The 20,044-nt window shown below is 41.0% G+C and overlaps 1 protein-coding gene across 4 annotated transcripts in view; it reads right to left on the reverse strand.

Moving 5' to 3' along the window:
- EPS8 (EGFR pathway substrate 8, signaling adaptor) overlaps positions 1–20,044 on the reverse strand; it is a 167,052-nt gene that overhangs the window by 56,660 nt on the left and 90,348 nt on the right. For all 4 annotated transcript variants that reach the window (XM_072999777.2, XM_072999774.2, XM_072999776.2 and 1 more), the window contains exons 4-6: positions 8,960–9,027; positions 4,679–4,840; positions 4,292–4,441 (exon numbers count right to left, since the gene is read on the reverse strand). In XM_072999777.2, coding sequence (XP_072855878.2) covers positions 4,292–4,441; positions 4,679–4,840; positions 8,960–9,027 — 380 coding nt within the window. The remainder of the gene's footprint in view (positions 1–4,291; positions 4,442–4,678; positions 4,841–8,959; positions 9,028–20,044) is intronic.

A 20,044-nucleotide genomic window follows, 5' to 3' on the forward strand; every position in this document is an offset into this window, starting at 1 on the left:
AACCAGGGTTTGTCATTTCCAGTACAATGTCAGTGTTGGTCTTCTGCAGAAAAACAATGAATTGTGTGGCATTTTAAAATGTGTTAATCTTAAAGACTGCAAGACTCTCCATTCTTGTGTGCCCTGTAGCCATGTTTTAGATATTCATCAGTAAATGTTGATAAGCGTACTAGGATGACATCCAACATCCACCAGTTTTTTTCTGAATTTTTGGATACATTCATAAAAGCTATGTAGAATTACCAGCAGTGTGTGTGTTAAAATTCCAACCATGTACAAGTAAACCTTCAAGGATTTCAGGACTTTTAAAAAAGATTTTCCTTTTCAGAATTTGACAGCAACATTTCATTAAGAAGAAATCAGAATGGAAGTTCTTACATCCCTCCGAATTATTCAATACAGCAGAGCAATTTTGTCTACTGATTCACATCGGCATCCCAGGGGCATGCTAGACCAGGTGGAAAAACTCTCAGAAAAATCAAGCTGTCAGATCAACTTGCACATTGGTACAGGGTAGGGATAATGATCTAGGCCTAATAAATAATTGTTTATTGGTCTGAGAACTAATAGTGTGCCTTGAGCTCTCTCTTCTCCTTTTGTTTTCAAATGCAACACGTCCAGGGCCATTTAACTACTTTCCTGCTATATCTGAATTGGCAAAGTGTGACTTTAAAATTCTGGCTGCAATCCTGGTTTACAAACTCAGAACACACTATATGCTTAAATATTTTTAATGACTGCTTATACCATAGTTGCAGATTTCTGACATAATGAGACACTCACACTGAATGAACACTCGAAATATAGTATGAAAGTTCACAAAGATAAGGAGCGGAAAAGGGAAAGAGGAAATGTGAGAACAATGTTAATTCTTGGTCCAGTAAACCATGGTTTATCAAACTGCTGTTTTGATGCCTGAAGCAGGACGTCCCTTTTGCTTTGTGTATGCTGGTATTAGATGCAGCTACTGTGTGAAGGTGTTGGGGACATGAATATTCAGTAAACATGTTGCATGCATGCGGATAAACTGTTAGTCTGTAACAGCTGGGATGTTTTTAAATACGGGTCTGTCCTTCATGTTTGCCTTGCCCATTGAGATGAAACTTGGTTTCTGTGCAGCAAATACAGCTGCTGCGTGAAAACAAATCTCAACTGATTGTTAGCAAGCAAGCAAAGTTTCTGCCCAGATCTTAATACTGAAGTAGCATGCCAGATGTGCCAGAAGGAAGTCAAACTACATTATGCTTCTTCCAGTTGCATGCCACCTTGGCTCTCTGATGTAGAGTAATTTAATTTCACTCTGTGGTTTTGGATTTCTTCTCTCTCCCCCTCTTTCTTTGTTATATTTAGGAACCCAGGGAGTTACCTGATATTGAAAAAGCCACTGGTCCATCTGTCAACTCTCCAGAATTCTTCCCAGCCCTACCAGGAGATCTTCAGTGTTCCATGGTGGTCTCCTATTCCAGTACCAACCAGGCCTGATCCTGCTTAGCTTCTGAAATCAAATAAGCTTGATTTCAGAAGCTATGCTCCATGTGGTACAATTGAAAATATCTTGGAAACGCAACTACCATTGTGGATTATCTCAATCTAATCCCTGTCTCAAATCTTGACAAAGAATGGGTTAACAGCCTGACATAGCCAAGCCATGCATCACTTCTTTATTTCTTCATTTTATTTAGAAAGATTTTTAGATCACTTTTCAGTTTAAAAATCACCGAAAGTTTTTTTGTTCAACAGGTAAGAAGATACAAAGAAAATCGATGGATCACCGCCCACCTGTCCCCCCAAAAAATGATAAAACAATAACAGTAACATAATGACTGGAATCCTGTAATGCAGTCTTCTGCATACTGGGAATGATATCGTTGGCAGTGACAGATTGGGCACCCATTAAAAGCTTGCTTTTGCAATTATGGGAAGCAAACGGCTCACAGACAAGTCATGTGCACCCCAAAATCACAGAAGGCAGCCATTAGTCATCATCAGCAATCCGCCGTTGACAAATGACAGTGTTCCTTTTGTTCAGGCAGACCTGCTCTAATGGATTTCAAACAATATTTTATTTAAGGAGACAGCTGCCTGAAGTAGGTTATGGGATATTTAGAATTGGAAAACCAACATCAAGCATGTAAATGCGAGTAGATAAATAGGGACCACCTTGGTGGGAAGGTAACAGCGTTCCGTGTCTAAGTCGCACTGGCCATGTGACCACGGAAGATTTGTCTTCGGACAAACGCTGGCTCTATGGCTTGGAAACGGGGATGAGCACCGCCCCCTAGAATCGAACACGACTGGACAAAAATTGTCAAGGGGAACCTTTACCTTTACCTATTTCTTATGTGATATTGTGTTATCAAAGTATTTGTAGCTATGTTTTCCTTTTTGGTCTTTTTTTCCCCTTTTTTTTTTTTTAGTTTTAAAAATATATTTAAAAAAAAGATTAGGAAAACCACCTGATTGAGGTAAGAGGCATATTCTTCCTCCTGTAACAGCTGGGGAAATTTTTTATCAAGGATCTCCCTCCCTCTCCCTCTGTGTACATGTAGGCAGAAAAGTGACACAATGCTATTTTAAAGGAGAAAGATAAAAATGATTGATTTTGGACTCTGTGTAATCCAGAAGAGCAATTTTGGAAGGGCAGCCTCATTTTCTTTGACATTCTAATGCAGGGCAGTAGATTTGGCTCTCCCTTAGAGTGTCGAAACTGTGCTTCCATCGATGCTTCATTTGCATACATGTGAACGAATTACAGTATTGATAAACATCTTCTCCATCCAGGGATTTCCTCTCAAAGCAAAGCAAACCAAGGTTAGTGTCCCACTCCTGGAACATTTGACCACCTGGCTAATTGGAGTCATGCAAAACTCAACTAATGATCATTGTTTTGAATGCTTCTTCCCTGTTTCTCTCCCTCAGAAGGGGAGTCATTAACCTGCCTCTGTGGAGTGTGTTTGAAGACTGAAGCAAAGGCAGAAAGAAGAAGCCTGAAAGCAGCTGTGAAATGCTTGACTTCAGCAGAGCAGCTGTAAAAAGTACAAAAGAATTAAGCAAACAACCTAGCAGACCTTGAGGACTAGCAAATTTAGCCTTCGTGTGGCTACAGTTCATTAAAAAAAACATTATTTTTAATTGGTCCCTGAAGATAAAGAAAAGAAGGAAATAAAAGCGGGAAACTATATATCTACATTAATGAAGCACATGCTCGAGTGGCTTCTGTTAATACAAACTTACTTATTTTATTATATTTTATTTTATTTGTTTGATTGAGTGATGCACCACCCATCTAGCCAATCACTACTTTGGGCGGTGTACAACAAAAATATAAAACATAAATTTCATAATTGCTACAGATACTAAACAGTAGGACAAACTTTAAAAACAGCAAAAATGGCAGCAATACCCATAATGGACCATACACTCCTTTATCCACTGTCCCCACTATTTGAAGAGAATCTCCCAAAAAGCTTCTCTGAACAGCTCAGTTTTTAAATATGCCAAGGGAGGGTCTGCCTGCCATTTGTCTCATGGGAGAGTCTGCCACAAAGAAGGGGCCACTGCAGAGAAAGTCCAGGTTTTGCTTACCATTTTCCGGGCTTCTCAAGGGGTGGTATAAAAGGCTTCTGTTGAATAGAAGGCACCAGAAAGCCATGAAAGCACATAAAACTTCCCTCCTCATGTCTTTCCTTTTCTCAGTACAGGTGGAGGAAGATAACCTTCTTCCATTTGGCACCCTTCATATGTTCTTGACTCCTACCATCCCCTGTTAGCACAGGCCCATCTGGGACTGATGAGAAATATAATCCAAAACATCTGGAAGAACTTGGGGGGTCAGGCAACAAAGCAAACTAAGCAAGTAGACGGAACAAACAAAACATACCTTAATGCCCCGTGTCTAGAGATGGGCATGAACCAGTTCGTCCCAGTTCGTAAAGGTGCTGCTGCTCCCCTATCCTGCCTCCTCAGCAATCCAGCCCCTCACCAGGCCCAGCTTGCTTGCTTTTCCCACCTCCTTGGCTAATCTCCCAGTCACAAGCAAGAACACAGAGTTCTCTGCCCCGCCCTTTTCTCTGATTGGGAGATCAACCAAGGGGGCGGGGCACAGAAGCCTCAGCTATTGCCAGGACTGGAAGATCAGTCGAAGACCATAGAGGCTGGGCCTGGTGAGTGCCTGACTGAGCCAGAGGAGGCCGGGCACGGGAGCAGCAGCACTTGTGCCGCCACCTTTACGAATTGGGACGAACCGGTTTGTGCCCATCTCCACCCATGTCTTTTCTGTACTTTGCCTTACCTTAACTTCATCACACTGAAAAAGATGAAGATCTGCTTTGCTCTGGGCTGGTTCTTTGCACACTAAGGCAAGGATGGAGTCATAGCTGCAGGAGTTCATCACAGCTTGGCAGTGCTGAATTGTACTCAAGGGAAAGTTCTCCAGCTCGTTCTGCAAAGGAGAAAAATCCTTCCAATGCCAGGCAAAAGTCTGTAAATCAAAGCCTCAACGGCAACGTTGCTCAAGGAGCTTTGGGACTCATCGGTATTATTCTTGCAGGACAAAGTAATTTATAAAATAATAAAGTGAATCCTTTTAAATGCTTTTCCATGCACTCCCCCCCAACACACAGATCCCAAGAAAACTCCTTCCTTCCTTGTGACTTTGAAAATAATACCACTGCTTTACCTTTGATTCTAAGTCCACCAGACTGACAGCTTTGTCGTCCACTTGGAGAATCATATCTTGCGTCCACACCTTGCCTTTCGCATTAAGCAGCTTCAGCTTCCTTATTCCATCATCTACTGTGATCATGGCCTCTTTCCGATCAAGAACAAAAGTAGTCAAATGCTGGTGGAAGAGAGGTTTATGATGGAAAGAGGAAAAGGAAGAAAGAGACGCGATATTGAAAAGCACATCCAGGAGCATCTGTCTCTTAAAAGAGTTCTTTTAATGATCTATTTCCCAGTAAATAAATAAAGCTAAAGTGGCCTTCAAAGTAGAGAACTGTATGTTGTTGTTGTTTAGTAGTTAAGTCATGTCCAACTCTTCGTGACCCCATGGACCAGAGCATGCCAGGCCCTCCTGTCTTCATAGAACTGTATAGTTTCTTTTTATACGCATTTTGCTTTGCTTTTATATCTCTAATGCTATTAACCTCTCTGCCTAACACCAGGGTTCTGGGGGGGGGGGCCTAGAAAGAGACAAAATACAGAGATAGAATAGGTTGGGCGACATCCAAACGTTTGTCCTAATGAAAGTAAATCTATTGGATCAATGGGAATTACAATAGTATTGACTTTCTGTTCTGTAAACCTATTCTAGCTGGGACTAGCAACTGAATATAATCCATAATTAAAAAATTATTAAAAGAGAATAATGGATTTGTTTTGTTTAGTAGGACAGTTACCAGCAGTCAGACAACGAACCAAACTGCGAGACGCAACAGACGAGTTACGAAGCCTGATTGGTGAATAATGCTACAATTCTGTACCTGCCTACCTCGGAATAAGGTGCATGGATTCCAGTCACACTGAGTCCAGAGTAGACTTCTGTAAATCAAAACAATCTTTCCAAAAGAGAATGGTCTTAACCAAACTCCTAAAACTAGGATGTCATCAGGTTTACCCCAGCGACAGGGGAATGAGTACATGCAGCAGCAAAAGCTCAGATCTAACTGTAATTCCCAGGGACAATTTGCTCCACTCCAGCAGAAGGGCAGTCCTCAGAAAGGGGCTCTAAGTGTGAAGTTTTAATTTAGAAACAGAGAGGTGAAAGTGGAACTTTGATTTTCCTGGAGCAGGAATCAAGTCCTTTCCTCCCAAACCTAGGCAACAGGATTTCAGTATACAGTATGTATGCAAGAGGGGCAATGGAATGATACATTATGGAATTATATTCTCTACCTGTACCCATTGTTTCATTTTATTTTTGGGGCCTTAAACTATTTTACTTTGAGTTTGCTTTTTTCAGGCTTTGGACCTTTATACAAAAGTAGGTAGTAGGAGATACTGATCCCTTAAGATTTAATTCTTAAGATTTGGTTCCTCATTTTGCATTAAAAAGACTTTGTAAGACATCATCAACCACAGTGATTTTTTGGAAATTAAAAAAAAATCTATTCCCCCTGTCTGTCAAAGATCCCAAGGCTTCCAAGGGATTCCTTCCATCATAGGAAAGCTGCTGGGGGCTGTGGAAATGTCTTCCATTTCCAAAAACTGCCACCAGTGAGATTATTTTAGTACTGGCCAGACTTTTTTTTTAGACTCTTCATTTGGGACTGCAGTCCCCAGAATTGGCCATGTTTTTCCCAGCCAGAATTCCGGGAACGGTGGCCTAAAAATCGAAGTCCACAGAGTGGTTTTCTTTACTCACACATGGGCTCCTGTGGGCCTCCACAGCCGTCACTGCCTTTGGAGAAATGGTTCAGTGTGGCAAAGGTCCATGGAAGTTGCAAGGGATTATGGGACAGGTGGTCCTTTTGCCTCTTAGGATCTATAGAGGATGCATCTAAAAACTATCTTAATTTTTTTTTAATGAATTGAAAGCTTCCCACTCCTCTTTTTCAACTTTTAAGGCTTCCAAAGGATTCCTTTTCACTGCCTAAGGATGCTGGGGGAGGGCAGCCACTTAATAGTCCAAAAATTGCCACCAGATTGCCACCAATAGGATTGATCATGGCAGCAATCCAACAACAATTTTTTTTTACTTTAACAGCAACATACTACTTGCCCAGTTGCCTGGCCCAAAACAGAGTTACATATGTCAAGTTTGTTCGCTATCACTCTTCTGCTTTGCTTTCCAATTACACTGCAGCATCTGCTTAACTTTGTGGCTGTTATGAATGCATCAGAAGTTTAAGCAAGTGAAGGGGCTATCTCAGTATCAGCAATTACATAAACAAACCCCAAGACAATTTTAATAAGTTAGATATGTTTAAAATGCTTTGGAAATGCAGGATCTATGATGATGCAGAGCACTAATAATCAAGGAAAGATGTTTGTGTCATACCACCCCATTAATCTGCTTCAGCTCTGTTTCAAAGACTAACATCAAAGGTCATACCATAAAACATCTCTAATTTAAACCACAGATTTTCCCCCCAGCCTAACCTCTCCTTCACCATATCACAGAAATATTAAGGCCAATAAAAAAAAAATCAACCATATGTAATCCATGGTTTAGGCTTACTACTGGACGCTGATTCAGAATATGATAAGTTTAAATAAATTATATGCATTTGATGAAAGCTGAAAGATGTTTTTAAAGTTTATATTACAGCTTCCTTCTTAGAAAGAAGCCATAATGGAATGCACAAAATGTGGTATGCATTCAAACAATTATGAAAAACTAAGTAGGAAGCAGGAGAATGCAATACAAAAAGTCAAGGCTGGAATCCTACACCCACTTACTTGGGAGTAAATTCCACTGAACTCAATTAGCTTTATTTCTGAGTTGATATAAACTAGACAACGTGCAATCCCAAGCCAATGGGCTCTAATGGTTTCCCCCTTTCCTACACTGATCTGGGAAAGATCTCTGGAGGGAAAAGAGGAGTACAGATTCGTGTTTTTAGACTATGCCATGGTGCTTAGGGAATTTTGCGAAATGTCATCAAAAAACACAAATTCACATACCTCTAGTAAGGTAATGAGTTTCCCAGTCATGGGGCCGCAACAGAGAAAGACCTGCTATGCTGTCAACAAACCTCTGATGGCACATGGAACAAGGCTTTCTCATGATCCAAGTAGACAGAAGTAATCCAAAAGGAAATAACTCTTCAAATGTCAACATATATCTCAATATTATTTTTGACAATGATGCCAATTACAAGAATAATGATGATACTGATATGTTCTTATTCACTTTTCTGGTTATTGTTATGCGCCATCACGCTGCTTCCAACTTATGGCAACGCAAATGGGATTTCTGAGGTATGTGAGATATTTCTTTCTTTATTATTTATTTATTTAGAATATTTCTAGGCCACCTTTCTCCCTGAAAGGACCCAAGGCAGCGTGGTTTACCACTGTGGTGATTTGAACCCAAGTCCTAGTCCAATACTTCTTTTTCTTCACCACATTGGTTCTCATTCACTTTACTTACTAGATCGAAAACAAAGCTGGCAAGTTAGAAACTTATAAAAGGGGCAAGACTGCTAAAACAGCAAGTTGCAGTGATCAGTTGTCCATTTCTCACACCCAAGACCTTAGGGTTCCATGATTATCCCAGCACCCATTTTATCTTTATTACCACACTGTGGGGTTAGTTGGGTTGTAATTGGGCAGGGACTGAACCCAGCTAAGCATGGCTCAAAGCCAAGAACTCATCCTTGACACCACTTATGTATGAGAGAAAACTGTGACACATCAGAGGAGCAAAGGTCAGTGGGTGGCTGCATTCCAAACTACAGGGTTCGGTTAGGACTTGCCTATACTCCAGAGAGCAGCACTGCTGAGAGAGTCCGTTTCAACTTTTCTGTGAAAAAGAACACCTAAAAGAACTTTGTAACTTTTGCCATTTGCACCTTTTACCCAATGTCATTTTCTTTTGTGTTGTCTTTGTGAGTGTGTTGTTGTTGTTTTTACTTCAGGCAAAACTTACAATTCATGCTACTCTGGGAGCCATTTTCAGATGGGGGGATTCGAATTGAGTAATTCATTCATTCATTCCAGTCCCTGGATATAAATGCTTGCTGGTTAATCTCTGCCCAGATAGGTAAAGAGGTTAAGGTGATGGATTAGGATCCAGGAGACCTGGGTTTGAATCCTCACTCGGCCATGGTACTGGCAGTGATAAAACTATCCTCAAATATCTCACTTACTGTGAAAACCCTATTAGTGTTGCTATAAGTTGATTTCGACTTGACAGGGCATAAAACAGATGCTAAATCTCCAGAATAGGAACAGCTCGTCCTCTCCATAAATATGTTGTAATAAATATGAAAATTTAAATAAATAGATTCCAAACCTCCACATGGTACTGCGATGTCTCTGATATGCTGCTGACGCTGTCCCGAGCGTAATTTTTCCTTTGCTCTGATAAAAAAAAAGAAAAAAGAAAAATGAAGCATAAAGATGTTTTCTTTTGACATTTGAGATGACCATTTGTGGAGCGCTTGCTGCCGCTGGACTTTCTTCCAAACTTTCTACCCCATAACTATTTCTCCATCTGCTTTGTGTACCCATCGTGTACGAATTGAAGGCTGAATGAAGAGGGAACAAACAGAAAGAATGGGACAGAGAAATTTTGAAACAGGCACGTGTTTCACTCCAATGCAACATTTAGCTACCAAACAGTATTTTAATTCCTTTTAGTATGAAGAATGAAAAGAAAGTTAGAAGTCACGGCAAACCCACTATGACCCTGAAGGTGAATGAAAAACAGAGGTAACTGGTCATATATTTTTGAAAATGAATAAAATAGAGAAACATAATCTCTTGAACTCAGATCAGGTCATCACCCAGAGATTGAAAATTTTACTTTTCAGACTACAGTGTGAGCTCTAAGACGCCACATATACCCAGCAAGAACCTTTCCTGTACAGTTTTCTTGTTTTAAGAGATATCATCTTTTGTTTTGACATTAAAGAGATCAGAGAATGCAACCCACTTGTTTTACCATCTGTTTTTCACAGGCTATGTCCTACCTGGTGTTTTAATGTTACCTTTGTTTGGATCCCACTGTTTTCCTTCCCTGACCTCTGGAGGGCTGCTCAAAGAGCATTTAAGAATCTAATATGGATGTTATAAAGAAACAGGCCAGAGAAAGTCCTGCGGATTCGTACCCTGCAGCTCAATATTTTTTGGATTCACCTTGTGGGCACGGCCATGGGAAATGCCATAGTGAGCGCTTGTTCATCAAAATGTACCACTACATTATTGCACACAAAGCATGGCTGGTTACTCCCTGGGGAGAGTAATGATGTGCTAAACCAATTTATTACGCTTCTACGCTTGCTTTTCCTCCAGATTGCTCAGAGCAGCTCACATATGGTCCCCAGGTGTCTGCCCATCAAGGCAGATTACAATGTTAGACCTGCTTAGTTTCAGCAAGACGGATGTACTGTATCTCGTTCCTCCACACTTTTCTCTGGCTGGTTCGGAACACAGCAGTCCAAAATGGACTGAACGGAAGAACAAAAAGGATCTGATGACTCCCTAGCCCTTTGATCAAAAGCCAACCAATCCTCCCCAATTAGAAACCTTCCAGACATCTGTCCCAGGCTGCCGGGTTCGGAAACATGGAACTAAATTCACAATTTTTTCATATGCAATTAAAATATACAGTGGCTTACAAGGAGAAAGACTTGCTGAGAAAGGAAATGGAACCGAAGAGCAGAGAAATAAGCTACACTCTTTAACACACATTCTCTCTCTCTCTCTCTCTCTCTCTCTCTCTCTCTCCCTCTCTCACTCACTCACACTCACACTCACACTCACACTCACACACACACACACACACACACACAAAATCAACTACTCCTACAGATGCCTTGAGTATTCTTTTGAGGAATGGATAATGCTGCAGATGCAAATAAATAAATAAATAAATCACACTGAGGCATTTATTTTAGGTTTGAGGCAAGAGGAAAAACTATATTTTGTGTGACTAATTGGGATAATGCAAATCAATTCAGAAACGGACCAGTTGTAAATGTATTTTTTTCCACTTCCAAGAATTAATCAATTCTGTTACTCATTAACAGAGGGGAGGAAAGTGACCGCCACTACCCTGCTTCTTACATCTGCTACGTGAATTATTCGAGATTTCTAAGAAGTGACCAGGTGGGGAGTGTTAAACCTACTTTTTTACTTTACACCAGGGTGCTGCATCATTCAGATTAGGACACTGCTGCTCCACATTTCCAGAAATAATTTCTCATCAGTCCAAAATGATGCTGAATGGTGATGGAATGAATGACATGTGAGCTGCTAGAGGGAACAGACGCAGGAAAGGGGAGGGTGCTATGCTGATCTGAATGATAGCCATTGCTTGCCACAAGTAAAGAACAGATTAATCAGAGTAGACCTTTGGTCTAGATGGGCTAGGTAGAAATCTAATAAAATAAATATATAAAATAAATTAATTAATCCCTGTCCAACCCACCTTGTACATCAAAGAAGACATATGGGTCTCTTCTAAGCCCTCTTCAATCATTCTTAAAGTGAATGTTCTCCACATGTATTCAGAGAAACATATTGCCCCCCCCAACCCCCGTTCTTGCAACAGTCTAATGAAGGGGAAATTATTCTTATCCACGCGTAGACTCTCCATGTGAACCAAAGTGCCACATGAGAACCAGAGGAAATGAGCCAGTACTTCTGTAAACTCTTCTGGGCTCCTGATAGGGACACGTGAATCACACATAGGAACGGTGACCTAGTTGCCAAGGTCAAACAGGTAAAATGACAAGTTCCTTCTAAAACCTACCAAACTCTGAGTTTGTCAACATTCTTCTTAAACGGATTTGCCCCGAACTGGAGGCAGTGATGCCATGTTGTGCTGCTGTCTCCATGTCTAACCTGCCATTTATTAGGACCCAACACTCCCTCACAGTGCCAAATTATCATCACAAGGGAAATGCTGTGGTCTTACTCCAAAGTACCAACTCCTGTCAACCTAGCAGTTCGAAAGTATGTAAAATGCTAACTTATGAAAAATCCACTTTATTGAGAAAAGCACATTGTCCCAGGAAATGTCCTGAGTACACTGGTGCCCTGCATAGCAAGGGTTAATCCGTTCCGGATTAACCCTCGCTATGAGGAAACATCGCTAAACGGGACGCAAAATGCCATTGGAACGCATTAAACTTAGTTTAATGTTCCAATGGCTTCTATACTCACCGTTAAGTGAATTTTCCTCATAGCGCCACCATTTTTGCGCCCTCGGTAAGCGAGGGTAGGGTGCGAAAATGGTTGCGGCGGCCATGTTGGGTCATCTGGCGGCCATTTTGGAGCCGCCGAACAGCTGATTTCCCAGCGTCGCAATGCGAAGATTGGTAAGCGAAACACTTACGGATCTTCGCAATGTGAGTTTTTGCCATAGAGGCTATCGGTAAGGGATTGCATTAGCGATCTCAAAAAAGAGATCGCTATGCGATTTCGTTGTTATACACTGCGCTTGTTAAGCGAGGCACCACTGTATCAGGCTTCAATCCCTCCCTGAGTGCAGGAACAGTTAGTTGGTGGTCATATTAGACAGGGTTCTCTTGGTGCCGTTGGAATCAATAGGCACCCAAAGTGATCCTGCTGATAACGAGACTCATTTACGTAACTCACTTTAACAGGTCTTTCTCCCAATACAGAGACCCAAGGCAGTTTATACAGGAGTTCAGGTTGACTTGAAACATGCCAATTACTTCTCTGGAAAACTGTTAAACTGTTGAAGGAAATGAGTGGATAACAGAGTGGCCAGGCATTTTGTTTGACAGAGAAGACCACTGTTTAAAGGGTTCTTAGAGAAGGTATCATTTGAAAGTGTCTTCTGTTTGCTCAGTTCAGTTTAAAATTATTAAAAAGGGAGAGGAGCAGGTTGCTAGAGCAAGGAGTTGCTCCTTCCACCTAACAGGAGATGGAAAAGGCAAATAAGTTGCAGTCTTCTCTACTAGTAATAAAGTTTCTATAATTATGTGCCAACAAGTCACCTCTGACTTATGGACACCCCATTAATGATTGTTCTTCAAAATGTCCTCTCCTCAGTTGCTTTGCTGACTCAAGCCCATGGAAGTCATTCTATCTCGTATCTGATCTTCCTCTTTTCCTGCTGCCTTCCACCTTTCCCAGTATCACTGTCTTTTCCAGAGAACTCTGCCTTGATGTCCCCAGAGCAGGACAGTTTCAATATTTTTGCTCCAGAGATACTTCGGCCTTCATTTGATCTAGAACCTGCCTGTTCGTCTTTCTGGCTGTTCAGGATAATTGCAGTGCCACATTTTAAACAAATCAATTTTTTCCTGTCAGCTTTTTTTTTTTACTGTGCAGCTTCTTATTTAATTCATTTAACTGCGTTCCCATGTAATTTACAACAATTCTTTCTAAACTGGCCTCTTATGTTAGCATTTGCAAAAGTTATGTCTATAGTCTTTCTTGTCCTCAGTTCTGGGGAAGCATTTTCTCTCTTTTTTGTCCAACCACAGAATATCATGGGTGTGTTAAATCTAGTGTCTGAATAAGGGAAGTACATGATATAATCTTTTTTTACAAGCATTCCAATAAACAAATTTCCAAACAAATTCTGAAATTTGTCTGAATATAATATTTAAAACACATGAATCATGATTAACTTATTTTACACCATCAAATATTGTAGTTCAGACACTTACAGCTACGAGGAAAATTAATTAAAATTAGCTTTTCGGTTTGAATCCCCTATTCCTGGAGGAAAGGCAGGCCATTAAATAATACTTATGCTGGTTAATACTTCTGCTGGCTAAATATAAGTTAAATAATTTCAGACTATCCAGGAGGCCTGCTTCCCATTCCCCAGACCATCATTGTTACTGATATTCAGTGGCAAACTGTACCGCTGAATTTTGAACACAAACTGCAAAAAGCTCCCCAAATAATTGGAATATATTTTGGAGGTATATTTGCATGTGCACATGAGTTCATACATGCATGCATAATTTTCTGTCAAAATCCAAGGCTGCAATTTCCCACTGATTTTTGATGGAATGGTTCCAAGGAAGGGCCAGGAGATCAAATACTGTACAGACCATAGACTATATGCCTATTCTCACCAGCGTGGTACAGAGTGGTACTATCGCTTCCCGTGATCTTGATGCAGCCTAGAACTGTATTGGCTTTCTTGGCAGCTGCAGCACACTGCTGACTCATCCTTAGGCGGTGGTCCACCAAGACACCTAAATCCCTCTCACAGGTACTATTGTCAAGCCAGGTATCACCTTCCAGTACATGTGCACCTGCTTTCTCTTGCCTAAGTGCAGGACCTTACGTTTCATGCCACTGAATTGCATCTTATTAGATAGGGACCAATGTTCAAGTCTATCTAGATCCTTCTGAATGTTGAATCTATCTTCCAAAGTATTAGCAATTCTCCCCAGCTTTGTGTCATCAGCAAATCTGATGAGTGCTCCTTCAATCCCCTTATCCACGTCATTTATAAAGATGTTGAAGAGCACTGGGCCCAAGACAGAACTTGAGGGACCTCACTGCACTCCTCCCTCCACATAGATGTGCTTCCATTGAGGACCACACGTTGAGGGCAGTTGTTGGCCAGATCCATCTGGTAGTTGCGCTGTATATCTCACTTTGTTCTATCTTACGCAGAAGTAGCTTGTGGTCTACCTTATCAAATGGCTCACTGAAGTCTAAATATACTATATCCACTATGTTTCCTTGATCCACTAATTTAGTCACTTTATAAAATAAGGCAGTAAGATTTGTTTGGCATGACCTGTTCTTAACAAACCCTTGCCGGCTTCTAGTAATCACCTTGTTGTTTTCTAGGTGCTCACAAATCTGCTGCTTGATTATTTTTTCTAGGATTTTTCCAGGTACTGATGTCAAGCTGATTTGTCTGTACTATAGTTTCCTGGACCCGCTTCCCCCCCCCTTTTTTTTGAAGATTACAACCACATCAGCTCTTTTCCAGTCCTCTGGCAATTTGCCTGTACTCCAAGATGGAATTATGATGACTTACCAATGGCCTACGTTGTGTTAGGGGTGTCAAGGTGTTCCACTGACCCCCATTCTTGATTTAGGTCAACTGAAAATTCTTTGTGAATTCTTCTCTTCCAGGAAATGCACATTATTGAACATAAAATATCAGCTTGGTGTCACTAGCTTCTCCTTTCCCTAGTGATATAAAATGCCTCACATGACACCATAGGGAGCCTTGTGGCACTTGTTAAACTGCAGGACTGCAGTCAAGACTCTGCTCACAAGCTGATTTTTTATCCCGAAAGGCTCAGATAGCCAGCTCATGGTTGACTCAGGCCTTCTGAGGTCAGTAAATAGAGTAGATCACTGAGCTGGGGCAGAGGCTAGGTGTCGTCTGCATAATTGTGTTGTAACCTGTCTAAGTGCTTTAAGTACTGTATGGCAGTATATAAGCAGCACACTTTGTTATAGCTTTGATTTGCATAGTATTATGGACTGCATAATAGTGCATAATATGCCATTCTAAACATCTCCTTTTATTATCATCTGAGGCTATAAAGAATAAAGAAACAAACAAAAATATCCAGGTGGTAGAGAAATGTTTCTATTGTCATCATAAATAAATGGTGCTTCCCCAATTCACCAATGAAAATATTCTCAATGGTTGGGAAAAGGGGGAGCAGCATGAGTCACTTGTGCAGTGTGATTGAGAAATAGATTAGTGTGCAGGAAAACGACACACACACAAAAATCCAAAACATCACAATGCTCCCAAAGCAAACACACTGGAGAAAAGACGCAAGGGTACATTGGAGAAACCCTGTATCATTGGCACCAGTGCTAATTAGTTCATTGTTTCAAAGCATCACAGCAGAATCTTTTGATCATTTTGAAACGTTGACAATATTTTTGCTTTTGTAGCATTTTCATATATTTATATGTAGACACGCAGAGAGATTTCGAACACACAAACATGCACAAACACACAGCAGTTAATTCTTCCAATGTCTGCTACCTTTCTTGGTTTTTTGCTTGGATGATGATCGGAAGAAATAAAATCCATCTGCTCCTGACAAAAATACGGGAATTATAAAAATAAAATAAAAAAGGGCAAAGTCAAGTCTACATCAATCCAACACCTATTAATTATTTCCATTTGGGAAAGTAACAAGATAATAAAAATTGGATGCCACACGGCAGTACAGCAGAAGAAAGGAGAAGAAAATGATTTTGTGTTATAAGGGAGAATATACACAAACGCTTTACATAAACACAATTCACACGTCACACAGATCTGAACATGTGTTTATCAAAAAAGTGTAGATTCAGTAAGGAACTGCAGCCAATCAGAGCTCCCTAACAAATATTTCTTCATTATTTAGTTTATAAAGGATCTCTGAGGTGGGCTTAAAATAAAATCCAAACACGACTGCAGTGTCTGGTATGGTTTCGAGATAGCGTATCTATCCACCCGACCTTCCACAAGTCCTATTTCTTTTTATTATTCACAGTGCTGGTTCTGACCTATAAAGGCCTATAACAGCTTCGGTCCAGGCTATCTGAAGGCTCATGCCCCCCTTATAGGGGCTTCCCCAGATCTTGAGATTTCTAGGACAGGGGTCAGGGAACTTTTTTACCTTTTACCCCCTAAAAACTTTATATATGCGGACATTACCCCCTTGATTTGAAAGGATCTCAGTCACACATTACCAGTTGAGTGCCACTGCCGAAGCCTCACTGCCCGGTCCACTGCCACCTGGCAGGGCCACACTCAGTCCTTGGCTCTGCGGGGGCGGCTCTCCTCTCCACCAGCGGGTGGCTCCTGGCGGCCGTCAAAGAGCAGCAGGTGGCTCGCCCTCCGGGGGCACCCGACACCACCTCCTGCTCCGGCTCCAGTGGCTGCTCGCTGGGGTGGCCACAGGCCTCGCTGTCGAAGCACCGCGGCAGCTGCCGCATGGAGGGCAAGAAGCTCTTCCAGGCCCAGCCGACCAGCACAGAGGCGCCGTCGAAGGAAGGGGGCGATCAGGGTGCTGGGGGCTCCCCCGGGCAGAAGAGGAGGAGGAGGGAAGGGGGTTATGGTCATGTCCTCATTACCCCAGGATTTTCATTTTTACCCCATTTGGGGTAATTTACCCCTGTTCCCTGACCACTGCTCTAGGAGAAACATTTCTTTCTATCCCACCACCCTTATCAGCATGTTTGCTGAAAACACACGGTGAGTGCCTTCTTGGTGGTTGCTCCCTGGCTATTTCACTGCCTTCCATGGGACTCCAGACAGCCACCCTCCCTGTTGTCCTTCGTTTTTAAACTACAGTATTTTTAAACTATCAGTTCAGGTTTTTTAATGTGACTTTCTCTTTAACATTCTTTTAATATTAGAATTCATTGTATTGGTTCTCCAGTTCCGCTTTCAGATTTATGCGGCAAACCACCTTAAGTCTTCCAAAGGAGAAAGGCAAGATTGAAATTAGGCAGGCAAATAAATAAATGATGTTACTTGTTTGTTTGCATGTTTTAAAACCTACTGTTTGTGGTTATAGACGCCCTAGGGTTACTTTAAGACTATGTGATGGATCATACTTTCTTATAAGTTTATCCAAACAATGAGATCTACGAGGAGGGTTCCTTTTTGAAACACATTTGCTGAAGGGTTGACTGCCTTTTAAAGGAGTGGTGCTCTACTTTTCAATCTCCAGGGTTTCCCCCTTCCCTTGTTTTTTATTTTATTTTTAATAAAAAATACTTTTAAAAATTTAATAAAAAAAGATCTACGAGTAGGGCTCCTTCTTGAAACACATTTGCTGAAGGGTTGACTGCTTTTTAAAGGAGTACACACACACACACACACACGCACGCACGCACACACACACACACACACACACACCCCACTCCTTTAAAAGGCAGTCAACCCTTCAGCAAATGTGTTTCAAGAAGGAAACCTCCTCATAGATCTCATTGTTTGGATAAATATATATTAAAAATTGCTGAGAGCTGTTTTGGATCCCAGATCTAATGGAAAAGGCAGGCTATAGAAGTACCATTTATAAATTGGTCTGGGGACTTCTGATGATGTTGTATAGGCACTTAAAGACTTGGGTATATTTCTCCTTGTTCCTAGTGTTTGCCACAGGTTTGCTAGGAGCATTTGGAGAGCTCCCGGTTAAAGAGAAAATGGCAGGAAAGGGGGAAGTCACTGGAAGAGATACGGAAGCACTGCTCAAATCTGGGGCAAAATAAGCTGAAGAAAAGAGATTCATGTCTTATGAATCTGTTTAATTGTCTAAAGATGTCCTCCAGGAGATACCTGAGAGGTGTTCCATAGGTGAGATGCTCCTATAGGAGCCTCTGCTTGATGTTGCTATCCTTGTTCTGGCAACTTTATGAATTAGAGATCTCCAAAATGGCCAGTTGTCAACAGCCCTGCTCAGCTCTTGTAAATTCAAGCTTCTGGCTTCCTTTAGGGAGTCAATTCCTCTCGTATTAGGTCTTCCTCTTTTCCTGCCACCTTCAACATTTCCTAGCATTATTGCCTCTTCCAGAGAACCCTGCCTCCTCATGATGTGCCCAAAGTAGGACAGCCTCATTTTCAACATTTCTCCCTTCAGAGATAGTCCAGACTTGATTTGATCTAGGATCCACTTGTTTGTCTTTCTGGCAGTCCAGTGTATCCACTTCAAGTATTCACCAACAAAAAGACATTAAGAAATTACAATTACAATACTGGGGCAAACACTACTGCTCAAGGTAATGCTGAACTATTGGTTTTCCCTTCCAACTGATGACCCATTGGTAGAGTCCAATTTTTTTTTACATAATCAACCAGGAAAACAGTTGTCCATGGACATTGCTTTCTCAATGGTTCCTCACCACGGTTGCTAAAGAAAACTATTCTGTTAGGCAAAGAAGCTCTGGTACTAGGTGTTGGGGAACAAAAAATTGTGAGGTGGTGTGTCTCTGTGTATTGCTGCCTTCATAACCTATTCGTTGGGTGTCCCGAACATATGGACTGACAACTATTCGAAACAGAATGCTCAACTAGTTGAATTTCTGATCTGATACAAAAGTGTCTTCCTTTCATTTTCAACATTTCCGTTGTTTAGTCGTTGTTTCCGATTCTTTGTGACCCCATGATGATCATTTTCAACATATCATACCCTAAACTGAGCTTCACTATTAAAATAAGCATAGGCCAGAAAGTCAACTGGGATCAAAGGCAACCCAATGACTATATATGACAAATCCAATAAATATTCATGAGGTGTCACTACAAGAGCTTCACCAGTGAGATGTTTCTCACTGAATTGTTAGACAATGGTGGAATATAATTATCACTGCAGAACCTCTGTCACTCCGCTGTTTTTAGGGATAAAACATATTCTGATTTAGAGTCTAGTGAGCTGTTATATTTATATCTTTAATCATCATCATCATCTTAGAACTGTGGAGCTGGAAGCGGCCCTATGGATCATTGAGTCCATCTTTACTATCCATGTCATAAGCTTTTCCACATCCTTTGGTGCATAAAAATATTATTATTTTAATTGTTTAAAAGCAGCTTAAGGGCTTTTAAAAATCTCTTGTTGTTGTCAACTAAGAGGCTACTTTTCTTAAAACAGGGTAAATCTAACTGTTCTGATTAACTCAAGGAGTGTACATTCATTCCAGCACAGGGGCTGGTAGATCCTGAGTCAAATTCAGCATTTCAGAGGTGAACACTTAGCCTACACTTACTAGTCCAGAGCCAGAGGAGAAAACAGCTGCAGTGGTAGGTTGACCTACTAGGACCTTTGGAAATGTACAAAGGGGCTGTTATCTACACACTTGCCACTCCATTCTTCTAAGTGTGTGTCTACATTACAACAATGTAGATTGTTGTGATTGCAACAATCTGATAACTGCCATGACTCCATGCTTTAGAACTCCTGGGATTTGTAGGCTGGGGAAGTATTCAGAATTCTATACTGGAAGTCTTGGTTTACTCCACTGAGTAGTACCACCAACCAGAGAATTCTACTTACTGTGCCAAGATATGTATCCCAGTATCACATAGGTTGGAACTTCTACAACTCAAGCTGTGTCTAACTGTTGTAACTGTTTAGTGCAAATACAGTCCTATGTTCAACAAGCTAACAAACTTGTGCCCAATCTGTAATGCTTAGGGCTGCAAGGGAAAGCACATTTTATACATGCTTAACTGTAGAAAAATAAACACAGAGAACACAAGACATTAGAGAGAAAGATTCTAGCTTCTCTTCTTCCTATTCTTGTACTTCTATTTTGCATGAGGTAATTTTCCTCATGTAAACACTCAACACTCCCACTCCGCCCTAGAAGCATATGAATTTAAAATAGACTGTATTTGAATAGACTATTTATCAATTTTTAAAACCTTAACAATTGTGTATTGTGTGCATTATTATCTATCAAGGTG

Source organism: Pogona vitticeps, chromosome 5, assembly GCF_051106095.1.
Source record: "Pogona vitticeps strain Pit_001003342236 chromosome 5, PviZW2.1, whole genome shotgun sequence".
NCBI classification, from domain to species: domain Eukaryota; kingdom Metazoa; phylum Chordata; class Lepidosauria; order Squamata; family Agamidae; genus Pogona; species Pogona vitticeps.